The sequence below is a fragment of the Pelobates fuscus genome, chromosome 4 (genome assembly GCF_036172605.1).
Source record: "Pelobates fuscus isolate aPelFus1 chromosome 4, aPelFus1.pri, whole genome shotgun sequence".
Classification (NCBI taxonomy): Eukaryota; Metazoa; Chordata; class Amphibia; order Anura; family Pelobatidae; genus Pelobates; species Pelobates fuscus.
Window position 1 is genome coordinate 228,235,303 of NC_086320.1, and position 16,417 is coordinate 228,251,719.

General features: G+C 37.6%; 1 protein-coding gene across 1 annotated transcript in view; it reads left to right on the forward strand.

Annotated features, from left to right (window-relative positions):
• Positions 1–16,417, forward strand: part of ADCY2 (adenylate cyclase 2) — a 1,028,223-nt gene that overhangs the window by 821,521 nt on the left and 190,285 nt on the right. The window contains exon 16 of the mRNA XM_063451927.1: positions 3,324–3,461. Coding sequence (XP_063307997.1) covers positions 3,324–3,461 — 138 coding nt within the window. The remainder of the gene's footprint in view (positions 1–3,323; positions 3,462–16,417) is intronic.

A 16,417-nucleotide genomic window follows, 5' to 3' on the forward strand; every position in this document is an offset into this window, starting at 1 on the left:
ATACAAATTTTATACTCCACACATACTCACCCGAGGAAAACATGTTTATAGCTATTGCTAGTCTAGAGCCTATGCTGTCAATGAGCCGCAGGGGCAATTTAAGGTGTAAAACATTTTTGGCAGAATTTTTATTTTTTTTCTTCTGTTATTACATTTACTCACATAGCCTCATTCCCTAGAGTGTCCAGTCAATTTGGTGGTGAAGTAATCATAATAAAGCACCAAAAACAGATTACAAGGCTCAGTGAATCTCAATACAGAGTTTTGAAAAATGTATTGAAAAATGAACCCTTCTTTACTTTTTTCATTACAAAGGAAGAGAAAGTCCTGGGCTTTAAACTTGATATACTGTATTGCAAACTTTAGAAAATGCTAAGTATAGCATCTAGTTGGTATACAGTTTAACCCCTTAAGGACACATGACGTGTGTGACATGTCATGATTCCCTTTTATTCCAGAAGTTTGGTCCTTAAGGGGTTAAAGGAGAACTGTTTCTCTGGAAATTGTAGAATTGGATAAATCACTGGAAATAATTTTTAGCTTGTGTTAATCTTTCCGCTTGATGTTCTGTTTACTTTCAAATTTGTATACTAGTTTAGTGAGCCATCTGCTGATTAACCCCTTAAGGACACATGACATGTGTGACATGTCATGATACCCTTTTATTCCAGAAGTTTGGTCCTTAAGGGGTTAAAATCATGAAAAGCAATGCGTGCACTATAGCTGTTTAACCCCTTAAGGACCAAACTTCTGGAATAAAAGGGAATCATGACATGCCACACATGTCATGTGTCCTTAAGGGGTTAAAGGGAAACTCCAGTGCCAGGAAAACAATCCGTTTTCCTGGCACTGCAGGTCCCCTCTCCCTCCCACCCCCCAATCCCCGGTTGCTGAAGGGGTGAAAACCCCTTCAGTAACTTACCAGAGGCAGCGACGATGTCCCATGTCGCTGCTTCTTCCTCTGCCGCCACTCCTCCCAGTGATTGCGTCAGCTGGTGGGCGAGACAGCCACTAGAGGTGGAGTTAACCCTGCAAGGTAATTATTGCAGTTTATAAAAAAATTTGCAATAATTACATTTGCAGGGTTAAGAGTAGTGGGAGTTGGCACCCAGACCACTCCAATGGGCAGAAGTGGTCTAGGTGCCTGGAGTGTCCCTTTAACTGCTTAATTTCCTATCCTTACATGGGAATTCCATAAGGATACCAATTACCAAATGATGAGCAATCTGCTAAGCAGCACCATGGTTTGACATTTTTCAATATTGCAATCCCAGGTAAGGGTTCCAGTTTAGGGAGTTAACAGTTTAAATGCTGAAAGAGGAAAATTTAGCTTTTTCAGTTCTTTAGTACATAACTTCCTTATTTAGTAACCTTATCCATAATTATGGCAATCCTATGTAACGATACCAAATTAAGTACTAACCAGCTACAATATCAACATTAAGAAAAAAACCTCTTAATTTTGATATTTCAGTTGTTTAGAACATACCTCTCTAATTATGTTCCCTTAATTATGTTGATCCTACATAAGGATACCAAATTAGTAAGCTATTTTATACTAAATCAATGAAAGAACAAAATAAAGAAAAGCCATTTTCTTAATTTTGCTCTGTCAGTTCTTTAGTAGATACCTCTCTAGTTTGTTAAACTTATTTATGGCAACCCCACATAAGGATACATAATTAGGGAGCTATCTGCTAAACTGATGAAAGAGAAAATAAGGAAAAGCCCTTTTCTTAATTTTGCTCTTTCAGTTGCTTAGCGAATAACTCTCTAATTTGCTATCCTTATGAAAACAAATGTATCTGAAATAATTAGTTTTTTCATTTGTTTCAAATTAGTTCTTTTTAGTTTCATTTTAGTTTTCATCAATTCGGAAATTCGTATGCTTCCGAATATTCAAATTCGGATGAAATTTGATTCAGAACTAAACCAATTGTACTTGTAATGAAATTAGGAAAAAATTATAATCCACACAAAAGTGCCTATATGTCAAAGGTGCTTAATACATACTGTGTATATCAACATATTACTCAAAACCAATGTGCTAAAAATCAATGTGCTAATAGAGTTACACAGAGAGCAGATTTTTCACCCTCCACTCCCAGCAACTCAGGCAGCTAAGCATGGCGCATGCGATAACGTCACGGTGAACGTGAAGTTTACATTGTGAGGAAGGGGTGGAGCCTAAGAGCCGACTCGTGAGTGTAACTCTTTTAGCACACTGATTTTTAGTACATTGGTTTTGAGTAATATGTTGATATACACAGTATATATAAAGCACCTTTGATATTTAGGCACTTTTGTGTGGATTGTTGCAATAATGGTTACACATATGCTTTGAAGTGTAACTGCACAGTATTGCACAAATATAGTATTTTTTGCACAAGAAAATCACAGTTTTTATCTTGAGCACAAGCACTTTGTTGCATTTAAATATTGTATTTGCCGGGGTTGATTGCAATATACAAGAGGTTTTGTGAGCACAAAAGCACAGTGCACTTAATATTTGTCTTTGTTGTTTAATTAAGTGGTACAGAGCTCATACACTAATAAGGTGCTGCTAACATAAAAAGTATTTTTAGTAAGTTGCAATAGTAATTGATTTAGTGCCATCCTATAGCTTGTGCTATTGTTTTTTGCTGCATGTAAACCAGGCATCCTTTTAAAAAGTTTCCTTCTTTCTTTTTATAAGTGCAGAAGTAGGAATTAAGTTTATATGAGCAAGCATTTAAGAAAACATATACATTTCAAACTGCATTTACTGGGCCTCCCTCTATTCATTATATATCCTCAAATATATATATATATTGTGTTTTCTAAAAAATATTTTAATGCTGTGCAAAAATATGTGCAAAAATATTTATTATAGCTATGGTATGCAGATATTTTTTTTTTTGTACGGTATATAATGAGAATTCTGTACTTGCTGAGATACACAGTTCAGGCAGCCTTACACATACTTAACCTCATTACTTCCTCTTCTACAGACGTGTATGATCTATAATTTATTTTTGCTGTAATAAATCACTTGTGTCATGCTTTCAAGTCATGGAAATCAACAACCATATCCCTGTTGCAATGTAAAACAAGGTTTGAGTCCATTTATGAACAGTCATGAATGTCTTGAAATTGCTTTCTATGCAAAAATAGTTGATAATTAAAGTAGCCAAACAGCTGTATTTTGAATTATCAGTTTCAAGACGTGTTTATGTATAGCTTAGACAGAAATGATGTATAATTTGACATTTGCTCTATGAATGATAAGTACTAATGAGGCATAGCATGTTTGACATCTTATGCATTATTTTTTCCATCATTAGCAATGCAGCAAAAAGGCATCAGCATCATTCTTGTGGCTTTTAAAATCATCAGGATTAATATTAGACCGGCCTTGGCCACGGATTACTCTTACGGTGATGACTACTACAATCATTTTGACAATGGCTATATTTAACATGGTAAGAAATCATATTACTATTTATGTGTTCTAGTAGGCTGTATTGTGGTCATATTGATTTTTAATAATGCTATTACTTTTTTATTGCTTATGCTGCTTCATATACCATCTGTTACTGGTATAATTATAAATAGGAAAGTGTGTGTGTATGCATGGCTTCAACAGGGCACTAGTTCTTAATACATTCACTGATACATGTGAACTCTTTATTTTACAAAAATAACATCATTGAGGGTTTCTGGAGATATCATAATAAACTATGAGACTGAATATGGTGGGATTAAGCAATTTATTTAGAACCTCAAGACTACTTCCTGCTAATACACATTTCAACATTTTTACTTTAAAGAAAATACAGCTAGGGTTTCATTCCTTTTCATCGATCAGGTTTATTGAGTGAATTAGCCCTTTACGAGGTTTGTTAAAGGGTCATGTCCTCCCACTGCTTAATATTTTACATGTATATGTTTGGAAACCTCTTAAAGTAATTTCCTAAAACACTTTTTAATTAATTTGAATAGCCTAATGTAAAAGAAGTGCAGCCACATCTAATGATTGAAGCTGACATGATTATCTTACAAGAAGAATCCATGTTCATAATAATTCCAAGAAGAATGGAGATTAGGGGTCATGTTCCCCAATCCATCATTATCAGTGCCTCTTATAGTTATTTCCTCACCCACAAGGACAGCTGCTACCTCCACCACCACTACCACCACCACTGTTAGTAGAATTTAGCTAGTAGTATTCAGGGCTAGCATGTCTGTTACATCTGATTCACCACCCAGGAGGCAAATGTTTTAATTTATTTTTCTCCTTTTTTTTTTGCTACATCTGGTGACTTAAAGTAGCAGAAGAATCTGCTGCACAGAAGCAGCTCTACAATAACTTATGCTGCAGCTTCCCTTTGCAATGTAGTTACTTTTATCACAGCTAATTTAAGTGCTATACCTTCTTGTAGCTCCTACTCTGCAGAGAAACAACCAAGTGGGATATCAACAGATAGTATTTTGTGGGTTCCATCTAAGGCACTCTTTACTGACAAAGTAGAGCAGAGCAGCAATGTAGTATCCCAATGCCTGGTCTTGGTGATGGTGGCTGTGATGAATCTGGCAATGAAATTGCTGTCTCCCCACCACAGTAGATGTAGGAGCCAGCATAAATGTGGTATTCCTGGACCGGTACAGGTCTCAAGGGTAGTACCTTTTTAATGGGTTTGAGTGATAGACATGAAATAAAACTAAATCAAATGTAAACTAGAAATATATATGTCCCATTTTGTCAAATTGAAAAATGCGGGAAAGAATGAAAAAAAAAAAAAATAGTCCGGTAACTGCCACATTGGTTGCTGCCTTATTGGTAGGGATAAACGGGACTATAGTAGTCGGATCCCATGTTGAAGTTGCGGTTATTGTGGCATGTTGCATGCCTAGTGTAGTCAGGATAGCGTCCATCTCTGAGGCGTCAGACACTTTGTGCTCCACATTTTGGTGTTGGATAGTCAGTAGGCGAGGATTTGACACATGTGTCACATGTGTTGACAGGATCGATGTTAGGGGCGAAGTGACTTTCTCCACTACAAGGTCAGTGAAAAAGGTCAGTTACATGTCTTCAAACCTGTATGGGGTCTGTCCCCTTGTTGCACTTATAATGCCAGCCTTGTCCTGGCCATTCTAAAATGTAATCAGTAGTTCGCAGGTGGCTGAGGATGTGGCTGATAGAGGCTTAGGGAGACGGAACCTTCTTTCTAGTATTATACCTTTGACTTGTTTAGGAGACACGAGAGCTGAAAACAGCCTGCTTAAAAGATGTGGCAGTTCTGCCGCAGTGATCCTGTTAGAGAGGCCCCTTACCTTTAGATGTTAAAACACCTTTTATCCTCAAATGCCGCTATTTGGTGGCTCAGGGTAGCATGGACCGAAGTTAGGTCTCTGACTTGTTGCTGGAGCTCCAGGACTTGTAAAGTGTGTGCCTTGGAGGTCTGTTGAACTTTGTCCAGGCGTGTGTTGAATCCACTGACGTCCCCTCTGACCTGTGTTATTTCTGTAGAGAGGTTTTGACGGAGGTCCGTCAGGAAGCCGGTAAGTATTTCTGTTGTGACAGGAGAGGATATCCCAACTGGTGACTGAGTCGGTTTGGGTGGCCATTAAACCTCAGATCTCCCATGTTGTGGAGAGAGTAGTCCTCAAGTAATCTCCAAGGTCCCCTGCCATTTCAGGCCTCACTTCGCCATGCATTCTCCACAGCAAGTCTCCAATATAGGAGGAACATCTTGGCTGTTCTGGCTTTGTAGTTTTTCACCCCATTGCTTGGGTTGTGGGCAGAATTTGCACCTTAATTTTAAGTTTTGCAGAATTTTTAGTGCCAAGTCAACAGAGCTCCGCCCCTCCAAGATCCCTTTTGTGCACTGTGGCTTTGGACTTCTTTCCTTGATGGTCCTAAATTTTAATCAGTTGATATCATAATTCATTATTAATTATGACATTAAAATTATTATTGATTAATGTGAGGGGCCTGAACAAGGTGTACAAAAGAAGATTATTATTCAAGAAAATATTAGCTTATAAATCAGACTTGTTTATGTGCAAGAGACCCATTTCAATGCCATGTGTGTTTCAAATAGCATGCCCAATTTTTTCCCCTCAACATATAAGAATACATCTAGAGGGGTATCATGGTTATTAATAGAAATGTATCATGCTCTACAGATAAAGTTATAGACGATACGGAGGGACAATATTTGCTATGGGTGGGAAAAATTAATGTGTGCAAATTTTTGGGCCAATGTCATTATTAATTATGATACCAAATTGTACACTAAAGTATTAGCAAATAGATTGGCAATATGTATCCCCTGTATTATTAAAACCCACCAAGTTGGTTTTGTGTTCGAAAGAAAGGTCCCAAATGAAAACAGACATTTCATTAATTTAATACATCAAATTAGAAAACTCTTTGGATACATAGAAGGCATTTTATAGGGCACACTGGAGATATTTAAAATAAATTCTGACCACAGTTGGTATCCCATCAATATTCATAGAAGTGGTATTTGTTGTCTCCATTGTTATTTGTTCTGGAAAAGGAGCCCCTGACTGAGGTAATTAGATGGACCCCAGAAATAGAAGGCATCTAATTTGGTGATAAAGTCCATAAAATAGGCTTATTTGTGGATGACATCATACTTTCACTTAAAAATCTAAATTGATCTATTAAGCCTCTGCATTCTATTCTGCAGCAGTTTGGTGACGTATCTTACTATAAACTCAATTATCATAAGAGACAGGCGCTTCCATTCCATATTCTGTGGTTTGATCTGGACAAGATGCGGAAGGAGTAACCATTGGAATGGAGAGGAATATTCAAACTTGTCCAAAAAAGGATGCAGGATGCATGCACAAAACTTAGAAAAGTCATTGTTTGACTTTAAAAAAAAAAGGTTGGAGAGATGGTATGGTCTTAAGATTTCGTAGTTGGGCAGACTGTCATCTATTAAGATGACTATTCTCCCCAAGAAACTATATTATGCTAGAACAATTTTTCTGTCCACTTCATTGTTCATTGTCCATTATAAAAGATATATAGAATTTCTCACACACTCATGGATAGTGTCCACATACAGTGCTGTATAAATCTCAATTCGAAAAGTGATTGTGATAAAAAGTGAAATGACTTCCCTTAGCAATATAGAAGATTTCCTCCTATCTTCAATTCAACATGTGTATGGTATAGGGCTATTCCAAGCTAGGTAAATAAGAAATATATGGCATAGTGCAATACTGTATATATTATAATTGGATATATGAGCAAGTGACAAATGCTCACTCACACTTTGACATCCCAAGGAGTGCCTTCAGAAATATACTTCTTTGCTTCAAATACTTGGTAAATGTGAGTCTCACATAAAAAACAAAGTGCAAAAAAAATAGATTGGATGACTGTATGAGTAAAGAGTAAAAAAAGCATGTATTACTTACATCAAAGTAAATAAAAGCAGGTAAATCAGTCCAACGCGTTTCTTCCCTGTTAGGGACTTCCTCAGGGACAATCTTTAACAAAGATGATGAATAAAAATACATACAAACCTAGTTACAAACATCCCCTAATATATACCACCCCCAATCAGTCCCAATGATGGTTCTGCAGTAGATTCCACTTCTCTTCAGCTGTTTTCCATTCAAATTTGAGTTACTTCCGGGTTTCGTGTATCCTGTGCGGTCACGTGACTTCCGTGATGACGTCATGCGTTCCAGCTATGCGTTCCACCTTCATTTCGGCTGTCACTCATAATGACAGGCTGAGATGTTGAAAAAAAAGTCCAAGAAAGACTGTTTCTGAATAGAAATACAAATGGGGGGAGTGTACAAAATGGAATGGCAAAGAGGTTAAAGAGATATTGCTAATTTGAAGGTTTTTTGAGTAATCTTTATTTATAAAAGACAAAACAGGTTAAAGAGATATTAAAGTTTTTTTTATTTTTTTAAATCAACTTTATTTATAAAAGACAAAACAAACACACCAATAACCCGTGTTTCTTACATTGATATATTTATATGTCAGTGTGCATGAATGCCTAACTCCATACTGCATAAGGCAGCATGCACACTGCATAATGTAATATGCACAAGCCAAGATATTCCAAATAATGCCATAAATGCATTAAAAAATGATTCTGCAAAAAATAAATGTATATAAAAAATAATAATAAAAGATGTGTAATAATTAAACATGGTAGATTTTCTACCTATAACAGAAAATCTGTAATTTTAAAATTAAGGCATATCTAATGCCACTAGAAAACCAAGTATTTATAGTTTTGAGAGGAAACGTTCCTCTATATATGATGGTAAGAAAAAAATAAGATTCTTGGCTTGTTCAATACCAAAAACATAGAGGGATATATGACAATATACACCACCCATAGAGAACAAAAGAAAAAGAAAAGAGAGCAGAGGAAAAAAGGATTACTCTAAGAAGCACCACAGATCTATATCTGCATTTAGTCCTCCTGGTTGAAGGGTTTTTAATATATTGATCCAATACGTTTCTCGCTGTGCCAATCTTTTAATGAGATTGCCACCCCTCCAATGATTATTAATTGTTTCTAAACCTATATAGTGGAAATGTTTCCAACTAAAATTAGGACATGAGTTACAATGCATGGGAACTGAGTGTTTATCATATTTTTTTCTAATATTATTTTTATGTTCCAGGATTCGTTCCTTAAGTTTTCTACACGTGCGTCCCACGTATTGCTTTCCACAGGGGCAGTGTAGCAAGTATATTACATTTTTACTATCACAGTTTATGTTGGTCTTGATGTTAAATTCCCTACCTGTAACCGAACTTCTAAAATTTGTTGCTTTTAGAAGCCTCTGTGTCAAACAGGCTTTACAATGATTGCATGAGCTAAAACCCTTTATTTCACCTTTCTTATTTTCATGTTTATTTTTTAAAGCATAGCTAGGAGCCAATAAGCTTTTCAAATTTTTTGCTTTCCTAAAAATCATAGGTGGCTGTTTGGGTAATGTCTCTCCTAAAATCGGAACTTTAAGCAAGATTCCCCAGTGCTTATTTAGAATATTTTTAATTTTTCGATGTTGGGTATTATACTGCGTGATAAATGCGTATTTGAAATTTTCTCCCTTGTCTTTGACTCTTTTCTTCTTTTTAATTAGATCCTTTCTGTCTAGTCTTCCTGTCTCCTTAATTTCCTTGTCTAATACACTTCTTTCATATTTTTTGGACATAAGTTTATTACATAAATGTTTAGCTTGTTCCTGATAATCATATTTATTAGTACAGTTTCTTTTAATTCGGATTAGTTGGCTTTTAGGTATAGAATTTAGCCAATGTTCATGATGGCAACTCTTTTTGTGAATAAAACTGTTCCCTTCTGTCTCTTTGAAGTAGCACTTCGATTGAACCTTATTGTTTTTGATATAGAATGTAATGTCCAGAAAATTTATGCTTCTGGTGTCAAATGTATATGTGAACTTTAAATTATAGTTATTAATGTTAATGTAATTCAAGAACTTTTCTAGTTCACTCTGGGTTCCCTTCCAAATTAGGATAACGTCGTCTATGAAACGCTTCCAAAGGACCAGGTTTGCAACCCAGCCATGCCCCCTCCACACGGAGTTGGTCTCCCAATCTCTCATGTATATGTTGGCATAGCTGGGGGCAAACCTGGTCCCCATGGCCGTGCCAGTTTGTTGAAGGTAAAAAACATTGTTAAAGGAAAAGTAGTTATGGTGTAAAATAAAGTGAATACCATCCGATACAACATTTCTTAAATTACTTGACGTATTAATGTCCTCCTTCATGATTTTCTCTACTGCTTGAATACCCAATTCCTGTTTGATTATTGTGTATAACGAAGTTACATCAATCGTTACCCATATGTAATCTTCCTCCCAATCTTTATTTGCCATCAACTCCAAGATATGAGAAGAATCTCGTATATAGGAGGATGCTTGTTGAGCAAATGTTTGTAAATGATCTATAAATTCGGAAAGGCGTGATGTAACTGAATCTATCCCGCTTATTATAGGTCTTCCTGGGGGTTCTACAGAGTTCTTGTGCAACTTGGGTAAAAAATAGAAAATCGGGATCACAGGAAATTCAACATAAAGATATTCAATATTTTCTTTAGATACCACATCTTTTTCCCAAGCAAGATTTAGAAGTGTTTTTAGTTCTTGATTAAACTGAATTGTAGGATCACATTTTAGTTTTAAATACGTTTTATTGTCTCCTAAAATTCTATCTGCCTCTTTTAGGTAATAGTCTTTAGTCATTAGGACTATTGCCCCTCCCTTGTCCGCTTCTTTAATGATGACATTTTCCATACTTTGGAGTTTTTTAATACTGGCATTTTCCCCTTTAGTGAGATTGAATTTATTCTTATTTTTATTAGTTTTTTGCTGTAGATCTAGTTGTTCTAGATCACTGCAGACCATATTACTGAAAGTTTCCAAATGATGGCCTTTCTGGCTAATAGGGTAAAAATGTGATCTCTTTTTAAACTTTTTCTCCTCTGGCTGTGAAATTTGAATAGGATTTTCTTTAGCTGGATGTTTTAGAAAGAACCTTTTAAGAGTCATCTTTCGAACAAATTTTTGTAAGTCTATATAGGTATTAAAATAATTCATACCTTGATTGGGTGCGAATTTAAGACCCTTTTTAAGAGCTTTTAGATCGTCTGGAGTTAGCTCTATATCTGTTAAATTATAAATGCCTAATTTTATTTCTAATTCCTTTTTGGATATTCCTCCCTCCAGAGGTTTTCCTCTGCTCTCTTTCTTTTGGGTGGAGTTTCCACAGGACTTTCCAGTGGGGAGAATCTGTTTTCCCACTGGCTGTTGCGGGGTTTGAAAAACTGAGTTATTCGCCCTTCTTTTTGGTCTGGCTCCCTCTCTAAAAAAACGATCCTCCCTCTCTTGAAAATGCTCCCGACCAGAACTAGCTGTTTCTGCATATGTTCTCTGATAGGTAGAGGTACTAGGTTTCTGTGTGGAAATGCTAGATCTCTGGATGGGAAGATTTCCTGAAACTTTTCTTGTTCTATCTTTAGTGTGAAAAAAGGGTGGGGACTGTCCCTTTTCTCCTCTATTGCTGTTACACTTAGGTGGTACAAATTGTTCCTTTCTATTTGGAGGTTTGTTCTCATTATTACCCCAAGTGTTGGAAGGTTTAGTATAGGAATATTTCCTCCCTCTAGGATCATTTCCATATTTGTTGTTATAACGATTGTTTTCTGGACTAATTTTTCGTCCAAAATCTCTATTCTCACCAAATTTTCTGTAATTAGATCTGTTTTTCATTTTATTTACAGTAGAGAAAGTGTTTTTAAGTTTATCGTCTCTATCTCTCAATTTCTTTTTATTTTTAACATTAGCTATTTGTTCCTCTAAATTTTGTATATTTTCATTAATAGCTTGCTCTCTCTCTTTAAATTCTAAATTGTCTCTAACTATGTCTTCCTGGTTTTCCATGCTTTTAATCTCGTCTTCTAAAGATTGTCTATTTGTTTTTTCAAATTCTATGATTAATCTCATGAGGTCCTGGTAACAATTCTCCAATATTGAATCCCATTTTCTCATGAATTCATCATTTTCAATCCCATAGGCAGGGGTTTTTTCAACCCTTAAGCCTCTAGGAATTAATCCTTCCTTGAGGTAACCCTCTAAATAGGAGATTTCCCACCATTTCCGTGTCTCTTACTTCACAAGTCTTTCTAATTTGGTGAAATAAATATTCTATCCACCCCTTAAAGGGATAGCCTCCGTTTCATGATGGAACATAGTTTCAAATCTGGCTTTTCTACCCTTCTGAATATGGGAGAGAAAATTGATAGCCATATTCAATAAATAGTGTGGAAGAAAAGTTTGAGGAAAAAAATTCAATATAAAAGATATATAGAATTTCTCACACACTCATGGATAGTGTCCACATACAGTGCTGTATAAATCTCAATTCGAAAAGTGATTGTGATAAAAAGTGAAATGACTTCCCTTAGCAATATAGGATATGCCCGAAGATTTCCTCCTATCTTCAATTCAACATGTGTTATACTATTCCAAGCTAGGGAAATAAGAAAATCCCGATTTTCTATTTTTTACCCAAGTTGCACAAGAACCCTGTAGAACCCCCAGGAAGACCTATAATAAGCGGGATAGATTCAGTTACATCACGCCTTTCCGAATTTATAGATTATCATTTACAAACATTTGCTCAACAAGCATCCTCCTATATACGAGATTCTTCTCATATCTTGGAGTTGATGGCAAATAAAGATTGGGAGGAAGATTACATATGGGTAACGATTGATGTAACTTCGTTATACACAATAATCAAACAGGAATTGGGTATTCAAGCAGTAGAGAAAATCATGAAGGAGGACATTAATACGTCAAGTAATTTAAGAAATGTTGTATCGGATGGTATTCACTTTATTTTACACCATAACTACTTTTCCTTTAACAATGTTTTTTACCTTCAACAAACTGGCACGGCCATGGGGACCAGGTTTGCCCCCAGCTATGCCAACATATACATGAGAGATTGGGAGACCAACTCCGTGTGGAGGGGGCATGGCTGGGTTGCAAACCTGGTCCTTTGGAAGCGTTTCATAGACGACGTTATCCTAATTTGGAAGGGAACCCAGAGTGAACTAGAAAAGTTCTTGAATTACATTAACATTAATAACTATAATTTAAAGTTCACATATACATTTGACACCAGAAGCATAAATTTTCTGGACATTACATTCTATATCAAAAACAATAAGGTTCAATCGAAGTGCTACTTCAAAGAGACAGAAGGGAACAGTTTTATTCACAAAAAGAGTTGCCATCATGAACATTGGCTAAATTCTATACCTAAAAGCCAACTAATCCGAATTAAAAGAAACTGTACTAATAAATATGATTATCAGGAACAAGCTAAACATTTATGTAATAAACTTATGTCCAAAAAATATGAAAGAAGTGTATTAGACAAGGAAATTAAGGAGACAGGAAGACTAGACAGAAAGGATCTAATTAAAAAGAAGAAAAGAGTCAAAGACAAGGGAGAAAATTTCAAATACGCATTTATCACGCAGTATAATACCCAACATCGAAAAATTAAAAATATTCTAAATAAGCACTGGGGAATCTTGCTTAAAGTTCCGATTTTAGGAGAGACATTACCCAAACAGCCACCTATGATTTTTAGGAAAGCAAAAAATTTGAAAAGCTTATTGGCTCCTAGCTATGCTTTAAAAAATAAACATGAAAATAAGAAAGGTGAAATAAAGGGTTTTAGCTCATGCAATCATTGTAAAGCCTGTTTGACACAGAGGCTTCTAAAAGCAACAAATTTTAGAAGTTCGGTTACAGGTAGGGAATTTAACATCAAGACCAACATAAACTGTGATAGTAAAAATGTAATATACTTGCTACACTGCCCCTGTGGAAAGCAATACGTGGGACGCACGTGTAGAAAACTTAAGGAACGAATCCTGGAACATAAAAATAATATTAGAAAAAAATATGATAAACACTCAGTTCCCATGCATTGTAACTCATGTCCTAATTTTAGTTGGAAACATTTCCACTATATAGGTTTAGAAACAATTAATAATCATTGGAGGGGTGGCAATCTCATTAAAAGATTGGCACAGCGAGAAACGTATTGGATCAATATATTAAAAACCCTTCAACCAGGAGGACTAAATGCAGATATAGATCTGTGGTGCTTCTTAGAGTAATCCTTTTTTCCTCTGCTCTCTTTTCTTTTTCTTTTGTTCTCTATGGGTGGTGTATATTGTCATATATCCCTCTATATGTTTTTGGTATTGAACAAGCCAAGAATCTTATTTTTTTCTTACCATCATATATAGAGGAACGTTTCCTCTCAAAACTATAAATACTTGGTTTTCTAGTGGCATTAGATATGCCTTAATTTTAAAATTACAGATTTTCTGTTATAGGTAGAAAATCTACCATGTTTAATTATTACACATCTTTTATTATTATTTTTTATATACATTTATTTTTTGCAGAATCATTTTTTAATGCATTTATGGCATTATTTGGAATATCTTGGCTTGTGCATATTACATTATGCAGTGTGCATGCTGCCTTATGCAGTATGGAGTTAGGCATTCATGCACACTGACATATAAATATATAAATGTAAGAAACACATTCCATTCCATTTTGTACACTCCCCCCATTTGTATTTCTATTCAGAAACAGTCTTTCTTGGACTTTTTTTTCAACATCTCAGCCTGTCATTATGAGTGACAGCCGAAATGAAGGTGGAACGCATAGCTGGAACGCATGACGTCATCACGGAAGTCACGTGACCGCACAGGATACACGAAACCCGGAAGTAACTCAAATTTGAATGGAAAACAGCTGAAGAGAAGTGGAATCATCTGCAGAACCATCATTGGGACTGATTGGGGGTGGTAATGTCACGATTCCGGGGAACCCAACACGCTAACACACACAGACACACACACAGAAAGTGTGCAGTACCGGACCTTAGAGTGGCCGGGCTAAGCACACACAGAATAGTCAGGAGAAGCCGAGTAAGGGGAACCAGAAAACAGAATAACGATAAACAAGCCGAGGTCAAAGGATAGGAGAAAGTCACAAAGTCAGTATAACAAGCCAGAGAGTACGTAACCAGAAAGCACACGTTCAGTATCAATACATAAAGCAAAGACCACAACAGGGCACTGAGAGGCAGGAAAGGTAAGTATAAATATCCTAGCCTTAATTCTGATTGGATAGCTTCCAATCAGAATTAACAAACACACGTGGGGGGTATCTATACCCCCCACTGTGATTTTTGTACTGTCGCTTTAACGCCGGATCACATGAGTGATCCCGGCGTACTGATATGGGTGCCGGCTCCCAGCGTGCAGCGTTAGACATGCTGCCACTGGGGGAAGGAGGAGGAGAGGACGCGAGCGGCGTGTCAAGAGGAGAGGACGCCGCTCGCCGAACAGTAAGAGGAGGGGGGACCGATGGACCGAGGGTGAGTGCTGCGAGCGGCTTGCAGCCTCCCCTCACCGCTGCCCGCGGAGCCCTGACATAACACCCCCCTCGAGGACCGCCCGGAGGGCGGAAAGCCGAAGGCTTCAAAGGAAACCGCGCATGAAAGGAGCGGATCAAAGAGGGCGCGTCCAAGTCAGAGACAGAAACCCACGACCGCTCCTCCGGGCCGTAACCCTTCCAATCAACCAGATACTGCAACCAACCTCGAGATAAACGAGAATCAAGGAGAGCAGCCACCTCATATACGTCACTAGAGACCGCGCGGATGGCATCGGAACGCCTGAGAGACCCAGAGAACCGATTACAGAGCAAGGGTTTCAAAAGGGAGGTGTGAAAGGTGTTAGGTATGCGCATGGAAGGGGGCAAGGCCAGGGAGTAGGATACAGGATTCACCCTACGCAACACCTTATAGGGACCAAGGAACTTGGGCGCGAACTTCATCGAGGGAACCCTAAGGCGGAGATTCCTAGAGGACAACCAAACCCTATCACCCGGAGCATAAGAAGGAGCCGCACACCTACGACGATAAGCAAATCTCTTTTGAGTAGCAGCAGCACGACAAAGAGCAGCATGGACCTGATCCCACATCTTCCGTAAGGAGGCGAGGTGCTCGTCCAAAGCGGGCATTCCCTTGTCGGAGAACACACCGGGAAGGACAGCGGGTTGGAACCCATAAGCCTTCATAAAAGGACTTACGCCAGTAGAGGAATGAGACACAGTGTTCCTGGCAAACTCAGCCCAGGGAAGAAGATGGGACCAATTGTCCTGGTGTGCATTCGTAAAACAGCGTAAATACAACTCCACAGACTGATTTGCTCGTTCGGCAGCTCCATTAGATTGCAGATGATAGGAGGAAGTAAACGATAAGGAGACCCCCATCTCAGCACAAAAGCCTCTCCAAAACCGAGAGACAAACTGAGGGCCCCTGTCAGATACGATATCTTGTGGTATACTATGCAAGCGGAACACTTCTTTGGCAAACACCTGAGCCAACTGAACCGCAGAAGGTAGCTTCCTAAGCGGAATGAAGTGCGACATTTTGGAGAACCTATCCGTTACAGTCAAAATTACTGTCTGCCCATCAGATGAAGGAAGATCCACAATGAAGTCCATGGATAAGTGTGTCCACGGTTTCTTGGGTACAGATAGGGGCATAAGGAGTCCCAGAGGTTTAACATTAGGGGACTTACACTGTGTACAGACACGGCAAGCCTGCACATAATCTACCACGTCTTTTTTGAGAGAGGGCCACCAAAACTGTTGGAAAAGACCCTTGTAAGTCTTGGTAACCCCTGGATGACCAGCCGTTTTGGCTGTGTGAAATAAAGTTCTTTCTGTCCTTTAGTTTCATGTATAGCTTACCAATAGGAGTCTCAGAGGGTGCTTGGGATTGGTATGACTT